Here is a 15,308-nt window from a genome sequence, read left to right on the forward strand (position 1 = left end):
TAATAAATATATATATATATATATATATATACACACACACGCACACACACACACGTGTGTGTATATGTGTGTGTGTGTGTGTATATATATATATATATACATATATATATATATATATATATATATATATACATACACACACACATATATATATGTATGTATGCACACACACATACATAAAATACAACACACAAACACATATACACACATACAAACACATACATACATATAAGGGTTCTGGTGTATGTTACAAATACATTTTAATATAATGTTAAGCATAGGAATAATTGTACTTTGGTCAGACAATAGACCAAGAATAATTCCTTTTTTTTTTAATTCATCTGAGATGTAATACGTCAGTTCTAGCTTGAGTGCTGCATACACATGAATAATGTATAATGAACAAATAATCAGTCTCCAATATCTGATACAGCTTCCAGAATCATAGTTTCTGGTCATTTCTTCACTACCTTAACCACTGATGACATTGTTTTTTTTTTTCAGGCAGATGTGGCTTCTTTACTTAAAGCCAAAGGGTGACATGCAATGGGTTAGCCATGCTTGATGCTCCTCACTTCTGCAAATGACATTGTCAGCAAGCAACACTGCCCCTTCCTCAAACCCAGGATGGTATTTCTCAAATCTCCACTGGAGAAAGCAAAGTTCCATATGTAGTCACAGAGTATCCACAACCTTCCACCCAAAGGGAGAGATGAGCAGGACACATCCCTTCATTCCTCTTCCCCCTTGCCTGGCTCTTCCAGTGCCAAGGCTGCTTTTCTAACCCTGATCACCTACGTCACAGGGAGAGATCCACACCCTCTGCATCTAGGAGCCAGATTTATTAGCAATGCTTATTTATATGAGCTTCTGATATACACATAAAGAAAGAAGTAAACATATGTTGGTATAAAAACGTTCAAATGACATGCCGCTGCTTTTAAGCAAACAGGCCTGGTACTAAACCTTTTAGCTGTACTACTGGTTGTATCACTGAAAAATTAAAGGGTGCCTTAGTTAGCTGTACAGTGCAGAGGGAATGAAGCCTATGACTCAGATTTGGTTAGCAATCTCAATCCCTGATAAGTCAGCCAAGGGGACAGGGTAGAGTGGCATTTCTGACTTATTTTGGGGCTGGGGGATATGAAACTCACACTAGCATTGGGGCAGAATAGTTGGTAGAACATACCAAAAAATCTATCTACAGCTATAAGGATAATGATGTAACATGAAAAAAGTACAGTTTTGTACCTGCAGTCATCACACTTGGGTTATCCTGCCATCAGGCTGTCCTGCAGTCGGCTTGAGTTCCAAAGTCTTGGTCTGGCGTCGGTTGCTGTCGCTTCTTCCCTGACATTAGAGTGCCAGGGGTACACAGGATGCATCCGACGCCATTTTCTTCAGTTTTTCTTGCCCCAGATGTCAGGTGCCCCCAAGTAGGGAGGCAACACATATTGCTAATCAGAAATATACATATAAAATAAAAACAATACCTTCAGTTACCAGCAAATACACCCCAAAGGTTGTATAGGATAGAAAGGTATAGATAAGTCCAGCTATTTCAGAGGGGATGGAGGGAGGGTAACCTGGACTGCAGCAGTGTGAACACTCGAACATCTACATTTATGGTAGGTACAAAACTGTACTATGTTCATCGTGTTACACTGCTGCAGTCATCACACTTGGGTAGAATCCCAAAGCTAAGGTTGGGTGGCTGGTCTACAAAGAGTTAGGATTGGCTATGAGGCCCTGCAGAACTGCAGTGGCAAATCCTGCTCTGGATTTAGAGTAAAGAGGCAGGTGGTAATGCTTGGTGAAGGTGTGCACTGAACTCCAAGTTGCAGCCTCCAAAATTTCCTTGGTAGGTACTTCTCTGAGAAAGGCTGTTGAAGTGGCTGTTGCTTTGGTGGAATGCGGTCTAATGTTATTTGGGACCGATTTTCCATGCTGTGTGTAGCAGTACCGAATACAGTGTCCTATCCATTTGGATATAGTCTGCTTTGAGATAGCCTTGCCCTGTGATCCTGCAGCATATGCTACAAACACTTGCTCAGTTTTCCTTAAAGCTTTTGTTTTGTCCAAGTAGAAGCGTAGCTACCTGTGTATGTCCAAAGAATGCAGAAGTTTCTCCCCTTTATTCTGGTTGTTTGGATAAAAGGTTGGCAAATGGATGCTTTGGTTAAGAGCCACACTAGATACCACCTTTGGCATAAAAGTAGGGTTTGTCCTTAAAGATATCCTGTCCTGATGAAAAATTATAAAAGGTTCCACTGCCATTAATGCCTGTAGCTCTGAGACTCTTCGTGCTGAAGTTACTGCCAAGAGCAGAGCTGTTTTTCATGATAAAAATTTTAGACCGGCTGTATTGGCCGGCTCAAAAGGTGGTAGGGTCAGTTTTTCCAAAACTAAGTTGAGGTCCCAAGTTGGTGTTGGTGCTCTCCGGGACGGTCTTATGTTTTTAGCCCCTCTGAGGTACTGCTTTAGCAAGGGATGAGAGAATATATGAGGATTGTTGTAATGAGTTGAAATGGCAGAGGCGTGGGTCTTAATTGATGAGAAGGATAGGCCTCTGTCCAGCATCTCAGTTAAGTATTGTAAAATCTGAGGAATGTTTGGAACAAGAGGGTCAAGGCTTTGAGCCTGGTTCCAGGCGCAGAATCTCTTCCATTTTTCTGAATAAGTTTTCCTGGTGCTAGGCCTCCTGGCCTCCAAAATGACATCCATAACAGCTTTAGAGAGGTGTTGCCTGTTTGGCTAATGTATCTGCCATGCAGCCAGGTTTAGGGTTTTGAGCTGACTGTGCAGGATCTGATTGTTTTGTTGAGTCAGGAGGTGTGGAATTTGAGGCAAAATCCATGGTGGGCCCTGAGCCCAGTTCCTTAAGATAGGGCACCAGTGCTGGCGTGGCCAGTCTGGAGCAATCAGGATCATTTGTGTTTTTTCTTGTCTGGCTTTTAGGAGTACCTTTGAAAGGAGAGGCAGCGGTGGGAAGGCATAAACTTTTAGTTTTTTCCAGTTGAACAGAAGGGCATCCACTTTCCATGCTTGTTTGTGATAAGTCCTTCAGCAGAATTTTTGTAGCTGGCAATTCAGTGGGGACGCAAAAAGATCTATGTCTGGGCATCCCCATTTTTGCGTTACCATGCTGAAGATTTGCGGATTCAGTTTCCATTTGTGAGGGTCCATGATATTTCTGCTTAGATAGTCTGCCAGAGTATTTTTTTTTCCTGGCAGGAATTGTGCTTGCAGGTGAACTTGGTACGTTAGAGCTGTGTTCCACAAGGTCATGGCTTGCCTGCATAGGGGATAAGAATGAGTGCCCCCTTGCTTGTTTATGTACCACATTACTGTAGTCTTTAGTAATAGTTGTCCTGGATGTAGAAGGTCCTTGAAAGCTGTTAGGGCATTTTGAACAGCCAACATCTCTTTTTGATTGATGTGAAGATGCATCTGGTCTGTGGTCCACTTGCCCTGAATACATTTTCCTGCCATGTGTGCTCCCCCAGGCGTAATCCGAAGCATCGGTTGTTAGAGTTTGCCTGGATGTGGGTTGGGTAAAAGGCTGACCCTTGTTTAGGTGACATGCCTGTGCCCACCATCAAAACTCCTGTTGTAGGCAGGGAATCATTGGTATTACTGCTTCTAAACTGCGAGAGTGTTGAGTCCAAACACTTTTTAGGAACCATTGTAATTTCCTCATATGCAGTCTGGCATATGGTATTAGTAGTATGCAGTATGCCATGAATCCCAGGGCTTGCAGAATTTTTCTTGCCGGTAGATGGGACTTTTTTGCCAGAAATTGAAAATATTGAGTTAGTTGAACTTGTTTGTCTGGTGTGAGGTAAGCCATCTGGGCCGTTGTATCTAAGCTGGCACCCAGGAATATAATCTGTTGTGAGGGCACTAGTTTTGACTTCTTTTCATTTACTGTGTACCCTAGAGAAATTAGCAACCTTTTTACAAATGCCAGATGCTGTAGAAGAATGTCCTTTGTCTCTGCTTGAATGAGGCAGTCGTCCAGGTATGGGTATATTTGAATTCCTTTTTGTCTGCAAAATGCACTTACTGGTGCCAGGCACTTTGTGAAGACCCTGTGCACAGTAGATAAGCCAAAGGGCAGTGCAGAGAATTGGTAGTGCATTGTACCAGCTTTGAATCTGAGGTATCTTCTACAATTTTGTCTGATAGGGACATGCAGGTATGCCTCTTTGAGGTCCAGAGTAACAAGCCAAGCCTTCTTGCCCATGGCATGGGTACAAGCTGCTGTAACGTCAACATTATGAATGTCGGAATATCCAGGTAAGGATTCAGAATTGAAAGGTCTAGAAAGGGCCTCCAGGCCTTGTCCTTTCTGGGGACCAGGAAGAGCCTTGAATAAAATCCTTGTCCTTGTTCCTGTTGTGGTATTTTTTGAATTGCTCTCATGTCCATGAGGGCTGAAATTTGCTTTTGTGCCTCTGCCCATTGATTTCATGGCAGGTCTGGCATTCCTTTTAGCCTTGGTACAGTATGAAAGTGGAATCTGTAACCCTGAGACACTATATTCAGAACCCATTTGTCTTGGGTGATTGTTTACCAGTTCTGAGAAAATAGTGCTAGTTTTCCCCCTAAGGGGGCTTCCAAAAAGGACATGCTTGGCGTACGAAGAGGAAAGTCATTGTGACTGTTTCCTGTAAGGCTGAGACTTGTCCTCACCTCTTTTTGGGGTTAAGGTGCCCCAATGTCGTTGTCGGTTTGAGCCTTGGGGTTGAGATCTGCCTCTTGGGCATCTGTATCTGCCTCTCTGTGGCCTGTCTGACACTGGAAAGGACCAATTCTTTGTTGGCCAATTTCTGCTACAGCGAGGTGGCTGTACCTGTAAGAAATCCTTGAATGTTTGCATAGATTTAGCTTTATCCTCCATTTTCTTTAATTCCTCTTCTGCCTTAACACCAAACAAGGTATCATGCTGTAAAGGAGCATCCAATAATTTTGCCTTAACATGATCAGGTAAACTCTGTTCTTTTAACCAAGCATGTCTTCGAATAACAGAACCTGTAACTGCGGCTCTACAACAGGCCTCTAAAGAATCAAAACCACATTGCAGAGTATGTTTTCCCACCTGTTCAACTGCATGTAATAAATCCTGAATTTCTTTACAATCAGGAGCTTCTGAGCTTGCAATTATTTTCTGTTTTAATTGTACATTAAATACTGTTGGTACTTAAGCATGTGAAACTGGCAATTTAAAGCTCTTACTGCTAAAGTTGCAGACGTGTATACTTTCTTCCCATCTATCCAAAGCTCTGGAATCTGTCCGAGGGTACTGGATTTTTTGCAATGGAAGCCTTAACCCCTTTCGGACCCTGGGAAATAGTTTCTAGATCAGCAAAAGGGTTTTGTAAAGAAACTTGAGAGAGTCAGGGACTCTATAATACCTATCTGGTTTGGCTGGAGCAGGGGGCAAAGAGTCAGGAGATAGGCTGGATTCAGAGAACACATCATTCACAATATCTAGCATGGGCGGAATAGCCAGGGGCCTGTGCTGAGGCAATAAGAGGAAATCCCTGGCCTGAAGAGGAATCAGAGGAAATGGAAACCTGATCAGAGGAGTCATAGTCTGTATCCTGCCTAGGCCTTTTCTCAGGAGGGGGATGGGAACCCCCGATTACAGTAATGAGGTCTTCGGCCATTTTAAGCATCTGTTTCTTAGGCATGGAGGACTGTCCAGAAGAATGCTGTACTTGTTTCTTTGTCTTTAATGGTACCTTTGTCTTGGCTGTTGTTTTAATGGTAAGTTGTGAAGGTCTGAAAACACACACAGAAGCTGATGCCTGCTCAGCGGCTCCGGACCCATCTGAGGGATTAGTTTCCATAGGCCCAATACCCTGAGTTTCCAGAGGCCTAGCTGTCTCCACGTGGGAGTCGGAAGCGGCCTGTGGCTCTGAGATAGCGGGTGTCAGGGGCTGCGAAAGCGCCTCACTGAGAACTGGCGAACGGCCTAGAAGCGGTTTCATCAGTTTTGGACCTCGGATGCCTGTCTTTATCCTTGTCTTTGCATTTTTTCGGTATTGAGGTCGTCGGCTGATCCGACGGCATAGTATAATTGAACCTTCGTCCAAAGTAGTGTAAAGCAAAATCAAAACGTCTTTTTATAGTGCGTTTGTTAAATCTAGCACAAAACCGACAACTAGTGACGTCGTGATCTGGGCCTAGGCATGGAATACAGTAAGAGTGGAAGTCCTTATGAGGTATTTGCTTCCCACAAGAAATACAATTATTAACTTTTTCTGACATCGGTCTGAGGCAAGAAAAAAGTTTCCCCAACGGGGTACTTAGCTTTATTGAAGACTTCGGATCTGAAATTCGACTTTGAAAATTTCAGGAGTCGGCCGAGCGGCACTTGCGAACTGCTTCTGCTTCGGGCACCGCGTGGCAAGAAAGACTGAAGAAAATGGCATCGGATGCATCTTATATACCCCTGGCACTCTGACATCAGGGAAGAAGCGACAGCAACCGACGCCGGACCAAGACTTTGGAACTCAGGCCGACTGCGGGACCGCCTGACAGCAGGATAACCCAAGTGTGATGACTGCAGCAGTGTAACACGATGAACATTCTGATGATCTCTTCATGTACTTCCCCGTATTGCTTACACCATGGATTTCTTTGCCAGGGGCGCTGAACTGAAGGGTTAAATAGGGGCGGATTTCAGGGAAGGCAGACAGGATGGCATTGGAGGGATTCTAGGACACAGGTGATGCAAACTGCAGTAAGCTGCAGCAAGAACCAAAACTATTAGCTGCATGCCACCTTTCAAAGGCCATCAATAATGGAATGTAGACTAAGCTTATAGATAAAGAACTATACTTTACAAAGACAAGCAGAGAGGTTCTGGTGTACTTTGTCTGAATTCATGAAATAAAACAATGGTTAACCATTAGAAGCCACATACAACTTTCTTCTCAGTGTTTTTTTTTTTTTTTTTAATTAAAATAAAACCTTTGTCCTGTCAAAGAAAAATGTTAATTGTTAGGAGTTTCGTACCACTTTTTTTCTTCCAAGTGCTTTGTTTCTAAGTGCTTTACCTTAAATCAACTAAATAAACGCTGCACTATCAAATCATTACCTTGCTCCAATGGATACCGAAATCACATTATCCAGGTTTAGTTTACACCACTGCTCCACATCATGTGCGAATGTTGCACTAAACATGGCTCTCCTTATTGTATGAGAAGTACATGCCAGAAATATGGTGGCCAATTGGTCTCTGAATCCAGTTTTGCCATCCTCAAAAAGTTTGTCTGATTCATCAACGACCAACCACTCAACACTAGGAGTTCAAACGAAAAACAATTGTTTAGATCAATGGATTAAGGTCAGTGCTTAGCATACAGTACAATGCCCTTAAGATGAGAAATTTCTACAGGTATCATTTACATAATACTTGCATGTCCTAGCTAGAGACATTTAAGAAATTACTAGTTATACATTTTCTAATTTTCCAGAAATCTATGTACAGTATACTATATCAGACATCTGTACTTGGCATTTTCTATAGGGTACACAAGGTAACCTCTTTAATGGAAGTATAACATGAAAGTTGCATTTGTATTATTAAAAAAGATACACCTTTTGCTAAAACAAACAGAATAAAAAAGAAACAAACAGCGAGAAATCCAAAACAAGAGAGTTGCAGTAGTCAACGGTATCAAATAACCAAGATTCACCGTGTAGGCAATTTATTTAAAGCCCTTTTCGTCTGCACTGTGTGCAGACTTCTTCAGGGAAATACAGGAAACATTAAAACCCTTGCTAAATTACAATTAGGGTGATGTAATCAACCAATCGTGAAAGACAATTAATTAAAAAGGTTATGTAACACTGTTGCACAAAGTAATTAAACTAAAACAGTATTCAAGCATTAATATACGCCCTTCCATAAATACCTAAAGCAACACAGTATCTTAATATTAAAAATACTAATAGTGAAGACTTAAAAAGTAAACTGTAAATAATGAAAGCTAAAAAATAAAAAATAATATTAATAAAACGTGTGTGTATAATACATTAAAGGTGTGCCAAGGTTGTTAGCATTAAAGTAGTGTTCATATTGCCTTGACATCATCTTCTTAAGCTCATTAATTTAAGAACACTGCTTATTGAGCACGACTCATTCAGACCTGGAAAAGTGTAGGCATTAAGTCTTATTTGCCAAGTTAGTTCCAATTCTTCTAACAGTAAGGTTTGTAGGTGCACCCCTTCTGTCATTGTTTACCTGGTCAATTGCTAAGAATTTGAAGCCGTGGTCTCTATATTTAGGAATATGTTTGGCAAGTGCGTTGTCCAATTTATTCTTAGTTATTGCATATTGGTGTTTGTAAATTCGTTCATGGAGTTTACGTTCCGTTTTTCCAACATAAAACGCGGGGCATTTTTGACACACTGCCAGGTACACAACCATTTTGGAGTTATAATTAAATCTGCGTCTTACCTTACAATGAAAATTCTGTACTGTAACTCTATTGGTCTCTGTAATATGTCTGCAATAATTGCAGTTTTGGCATTTGTACATACCAGCAGTTCTCGTTGAATTAAAGGCGGGTTGTTCTAGCAGTGACTTCAAGTTCTTACCCCTTCTGAATATTACATTGGGGTAGTCTCCCACCTTGGTACCAAGAGTGGGGTTGCTTTTAAGTAACGCCCAGTTTTTCTTCATAATTTCTAAACACTGATAACTAAGTGTATTAAACGTTAAAATGAGCTTCGGACCTGAGTGTTTAAACTTGCCCGAGTAGTATTTATGGAAGGGCTTGTAATAATGCTTGAATACTGTTTTAGTTTAATTACTTTGTGCAACAGTGTTACATAACCTTTTTAATCGTCTTTCACGATTGGATGACTACATCACCCTAATTGTAATTTAACAAGGGTTTTAATGTTTCCTGTATTTCTGAAGAAGTCTGCACTTTAAATAAATTGTCTACACGGTGAAGCTTGGTTATTTGATACCGTTGACTACTGCAACTCTCTTGTTTTGGATTTCTCGCTGTTTATTTCTTTTTTATTCTCAGTTTGTTATGGCTTCGGGTTTTGTAAGTAGTCCAAGCGGTTTCTCAGCTAATGCTACACCAGAACTACTCAAGGGCTGTAATAGTGCTGTAATTACAGCACCAGCTCCGGCTTTCAACTCGGATAATGCTTCTATTTTGGACTATCTTTTATTAAGAATGGACTCTTTGTGCACCAGATTGGAGCAGCTGGACACACAACAACGAGCCCTTCGGGATCTGTTACCACCCACAAGTGATGTTAACAACCGAGCCGACAAGGCGGGATGTTTAAACGCTACTACGGATAATCTACCGGCAGCGCACATTCACATTGAAGCTGCGGGACGTCAGCTCTTTAGCACGGGAGCACGACAAGCGGAGATGAACAGTCTTAACAATAATGGTGTATCCAATCAAGCACGAGAACCTGGAAATAAGGCTACGGGCAATGGTAGTAACTCTTTGATAGGCCTCCCGGAACTTGGCTAGCAGATACGTTTACCTTTGTACCTCCGACCCTTCCTAATGGTGTACGGTTCGAGGAAAGTAGAGGTAACACTTTTAATTCTGACTTAGCACCAGACATTGTTGATAAATTAAGAAACTTAGACAGTATGCTTGTCAAACTCAAGAAGCTTCAGCTTGAAATCTCGTATTTTCGAGAGTGCCTGACACGTAAAATTGTCCCCAAAGGGTTACGGCGCTCTCCGTTTCCTATTGGTACAGTAACTGATTCAGACTTTTACCAGGAACTAGTGGCTTTATTTGACCGGCAAGGTTTCGAATTACTTGAAGTAATGATTAAGCATTACACTCTATGGGTCAATGAACTTAACACACGAGTTATGGACTTGGACTCTAGCATCAAACTTCATAATGAATTTGGTCGATATAAATATGAGTACAGTTGGATTTTGACTAGTATCGAGCAATACTTAGATAAGCTTAAAAATAAGAAGGTGAAAAAACTTGATCGGGACTTTAAGGCGTATAAGGACAATGCTACATACCCCATTACATCATCGGCACAAACGTGGCATGGTCCTAATCACTCCCAGACTGGAGTTCCTGAATACCCAAGTACAAATGTAGATATACATCTGAATCAAAACAACAATCTGATGCCTAATGTCAACAGTGCGTCACATATTGTGAACATGGCCTTAGATAATGAGAATTTTCAGACACAAAATGAGGTTAGGAGAAGTGAGAGGTTACATAACCGTAACCAACCACAGGGTAATTCAGTACAACAGAACCAGAATTTTCGGGATGCTCACCAGACTGGAATCAAGCCCAAACAGAACAATTTTGTTCAGAACAGGGCGAACAAGCAGAGGTCCAAGAGATACAGGACTTAACCAACAGCGACTTTTTAGTTTACAGTGGCCTTGATAATCCTGTTGATTGTTCCAGACTGGTTGATGTTAACATCTATTCTGTTAACAATTTTACCCTGTCAACAATAACCTTCACTCTGTCAACAATAACTTAGAGTTTGTTGAAGTGGAGCTATATGACAGCTTTTCTGTCGACAATGGAGTAGACAACGGTGTAACTGTAAGGGAGGAGATCAAACCTGATATCATCATTAATTCTACAGGTGACTTTAAAGTGTATAACCTTTCTCCTGTTGTCATCTCTACGGACACTGTTGATTTTCTGTCAAAAGGCTATACATACGTCACTGGACAGAAACCTGATATATTTAAGACTATAATTGATGTCAAGATATTTTCATGCAAATTGAATTTCAATTTAATGATGGGTGCCAATTCAGATGGAATAGGAACTGACCCATTTAGAATTGTGAGTACATACAACCCTCCTTTGCACCCATTAGTTCAAATTTTTGAGCAAGTGTGCGAGTTAGACATCAGGCAGGGCTTTAAACACACTTCTAAGTCTAAGAGGAATGACCATATCAGTAGTATTGAACGTGAACATCTAGATTATATTCGAGTGCAGGACATACGCATTTGCAAGCCTGACAAAGGCGGAGGGTTGGTAATCTTTGATAACACAGATTACTATGAATGCATGTCCAAACTTTTAGATAATCCCTCATACTCGCTTTAGCTCACTCTCTGAGGTAAATAGAGCATACACACCCATAAAAACAGCATAGAGGATATGTTCATTGAAGGTAGGATTGAACAAAAAATTTTCAACTACATGACCATCACTTACCCTAGTTTTCCTTACCTCTTTGGTATACCAAAAATCCATAAGAGTATAGTTAACCCTCCAATGAGACCCTTAGTAGATGGTCGGGGTTCCCCTACCTATCCATGTGCTAAGTTTGTTGATTCCATTTTGCAGAAGTACTTGTACTTGAAACTCAAATTTGCAAAGACTCATGGTCATTCCTTGAGAAAATTGACAAGTTAGAATTCGATACCAGTAACAATTTCCTCACGGTTGACATGAAGGATTTGTATACGTGCATACCTCATGATACCGGTATCGAATGGGTTACTTTAGTGCTTAAGAAAAATGGAGCTACGAAAATTGAAATTTCTGTGGTCATTGAACTACTTGAAATAATCTTGTACAACAACTTTATGTTTGGTGAGAATTTCTATCTGCAAAAAGTTGGTATCGCCATGGGCTCCCCTTGCGGGGCTAGCATAGCTAATGCAGTCATAGCGTTCTGGAAACCGAGTACGTATTTAAGAATCCTGAGTTAATGGACCATATTGTGTTCTATACATGTTACTTGGATGACATCTTTATTCTGGTGAAAGGGGATGTTACAACTAGTAACATGATGTTGGATAAATTCAACAACGCCACTCATTTCCCAAGCTTCACTTCCTTATATAACAATACAGCAATAGCATAACTAGACATTTTATTGCCGAAAAATAGTGAAGCGGGTAATTTCGTAGAAAACATCCATAGGAAAACTACATACTCAAATTCCTTTCTGCACTATACAAGTTGTCACCCAAGTCACCAGAAACTATCGGTGATTAAAGGCCAACTTGTCAGAGCAGCACGTATAGTGAGCCAGGATGACGACTTTAACAAGGAGTGTGAACTACTGAAGAGTATGTTCACACATAGAGGGTACCCCATAAAACTTCTCGATGAACTAGTTAGAGAAGTTATGGAAAAAAGATCGAATGGAACATATAAACCTTTATTGACTATAAAACATCCCCCAGTTGGATCAGGGCACCAACACAAAGACAGCACCAGAAGGACACATGGTATGCTACTCGGGCAAGTTTAAACACTCAGGTCCAAAGCTCATTTTAACGTTTAATACACTTCGTTATCAATGTATAGAAAGTATGAAGAAAAACTGGGCTTACCTAAAAGCAACCCCACTCTTGGTACCAAGGTGGGAGACTACCTCAATGTAATATTCAGAAGGGGTAAGAACTTGAAGTCACTGCTAGAACAACCCGCCTTTAACCCAACGAGAACTGCTGTATGTACAAATGCCAAAACTGCAATTATTGCAGAAATATTACAGAGACCAATAGAGTTACAATACAGAATTTTCATTGTAAGGTAAGACACAGATTTAATTGCAACTCCAAAATGGTTGCGTACCTGGCAGTGTGTCAAAAATGCCCGGCGTTTTATGTTGGAAAAACGGAGCGTAAACACCGTGAATGAATTTACGAACACCAACATGCAATAACTAAGAATAAATTGGACAACGCACTTGCCAAACACATTTCTAAATATACAGACCACGGCTTCAAATTCTTAGCAATTGACCAGGTAAACAATGACAGAAGGGGTACACCTACACCCTTACTGTTAGAAGAATTGGAACTAACTTGGCAAATAAGACTTAATGCCTACACTTTTCCAGGTCTGAATGAGTTGTGCTCAATAAGCAGTGTTCTAAAATTAATGAGTTTAAGAAGATGATGTCAAGGCAATATGAGCACTACTTTAATACTAACAACCTTGGCACACCTTTAATGCATTATACACACACGTTTTATTAATATTTTTTATTTTTTAGCTTTCATTATTTACTGTTTACTTTTTACTTTAAGTCTTCCTTATTAGTATTTTTAATATTAAGATACTGTGTTACTTTAGGTATTTATGGAAGGGCTTGTATTAATGCTTGAAAACTGTTTTAGTTTAATTACTTTGTGCAACAGTGTTACATAACCTTTTTAATTAATTGTCTTTCACGATTGGTTGATTACATCACCGTAATTGTAATCTAACAAGGGTTTTAATGTTTCCTGTATTTCTGAAGTAGTCTGCACACAGTGCAGATGAAAAGCGCTTTAAATAAATTGTCTACACGGTGAAGCTTGGTTATTTGATACCGTTGACTACTGCACCTTTTGCTAAAAGACTGGTGCCTTTTTTGTAGAAAACGTTTCTCCATTTAACAATAACCTCTCTCAATGCTACACAAATACAAATCACAGTATGGAATGCTGTCAGATGTCGATGTAACAGATCCTCAAAGGGATCTGCAAAAAAATGAATATGTGGAGCAAATAGACAAATTGGAAGACTGCAGTCAAGATGCATCTGAATTCTGAACATTGCATTCCTTTCCCCAAAAAAATCAGCCTTAAAGATACTTAAATTCCTTTGACTCTTCTGCAGTTCTTACCTCACAACATCCACTGTCAGCTACCATAATCCTAGCATCCATTTCACTAAACCTTAAAGGACAATGGGATTCTATTATTAAATGCTCAACTTCTCGTCTGTTTTCTCCCTATTTACTGTCGCTGCTATGAATAAACAATACAGCATTTAAAATATTTTAAATTGATTTTCTCTCCCCACTAGAACAGTACCTTACTGTATTGTGTTGGTTTCACTTTCAAAAAACATTTGCCCCGTCCTGGAAAAGTCTCCAATTCACTGATGTCATCAAGGCCACTGGATACAGGTAATTTTCTGGCCATTTCTGTCCCCAAACTGACATCACCACTACCGTCCTAAAAACCCACCCATGCTGTGATGTCACAGCTCCTTGGTCCTTCCCCTATCCATACAAAAAGTAAAGCTAGTACAAAAACAGTACACGAGTCAAGTCTCCTGCTGTGAACTGTCAATCACAGTAGGTAACACCTCAAATTACCCTTAGCACTTTGACAGCTTGGGAAGTTAGGTGTGAAGGGGGATGGGAGAGGAGTCAATAGTAGTACAAATTCAGGCTTCACAAAAGACTGCAATTTAGGCATTCTAAAAAGAAGCAGCAGTAAAAAGCACTTTGAAAGTCTGTTCTGTGGCATTTGCACTGTTTGTGTTTTAAGTAGTCACTGAACAGCATGAAATGTTACTTAAAACTAACTGAAAGACAGCAGTGTATGTATGTGAAATCAGTGCAGTTACAGGAACTTTTGGAAGAGAGAGGCCTGCATGATATAAATTTTTTTTTTGTTTACAGACAAGCACTGAATTATGGCATACCTACAGGCAGACTAAACAATACAAATTACTTCAAAACGCCAGACCCCATGTGGTCAGACTCAGAAATTACGTATAAAAATATTAAAAACCTGTAAATTGTCCCAGAGTGGTGTTAAAATGTAGGAACCACCAAACCATGATGAAATAAACGTTTTTTTTTTTTTTTTTGAGTCTGTGGATGCGGTTCGCCTTTAAACAAAACAATTCTGGAAACAAGTAAACCTTTTCATTAGACGTCTTAAAAATGAGCTCCATCTCCCCTAACTTTTACTAAAATGTTGACTGCCATTCCTGCCGCAACGTCTGGAAACAAATTTTCTAATATGCCCATTTCTAACTATTTCTATGAGCTCTTACTTCTCCTCTACTATGTAGTCTAACAAAGTCACTTATTCGCAAGAATGCATACCTCATCTTATATTTAAAAAGGAGGGATTTGTTCATAGGGATACTCTGTTTTTATAAAAAACTAGATATGAACATTTCACACACAAAGTTTGTAGTTCTGAAATACGCCTAGCTGATGTAAAAGCTACCATGAACAAGGTTTTCCAAAACAAGAATTTCAGATCCCAGTCGGCTGCAGGCTCAAAGAGGAAAATGGTTAAGGACTGGAGGACCAAGGTCAAATCCCAAGGCTCAACTGGTTGCTTCAAAGGGGGCCTGATATGTAGGACTCCCTTCAGAAAAATTTTACATAGTCAATGAGAAATTAAATAGGGGCCATCAATACCATTATGGTAGCTGGATATTGCAGAGAGTTGACTTGGATTGAAGAACCTGCAGCTCTGGATTCAAGGAGGTTAGACAGATATTCTAAGACTATAGATATTTGTGCCGAAAAGAGTTATTTCCTTTTTGCGA

General features: G+C 40.2%; 1 protein-coding gene across 1 annotated transcript in view; it reads right to left on the reverse strand.

Moving 5' to 3' along the window:
- The window catches only part of DDX52 (DExD-box helicase 52), a gene marked incomplete in the record, with an annotated part of 916,355 nt that overhangs the window by 707,151 nt on the left and 193,896 nt on the right, over nt 1-15,308 (reverse strand). The window contains 1 exon segment of the mRNA XM_044054582.1: nt 7,109-7,312. Within this exon segment, the coding sequence (XP_043910517.1) occupies nt 7,109-7,312 (204 nt within the window).

This window comes from Protopterus annectens, chromosome 13.part0 (genome assembly GCF_019279795.1).
Source record: "Protopterus annectens isolate FY-2018-M chromosome 13.part0, PAN1.0, whole genome shotgun sequence".
Classification (NCBI taxonomy): domain Eukaryota; kingdom Metazoa; phylum Chordata; order Ceratodontiformes; family Protopteridae; genus Protopterus; species Protopterus annectens.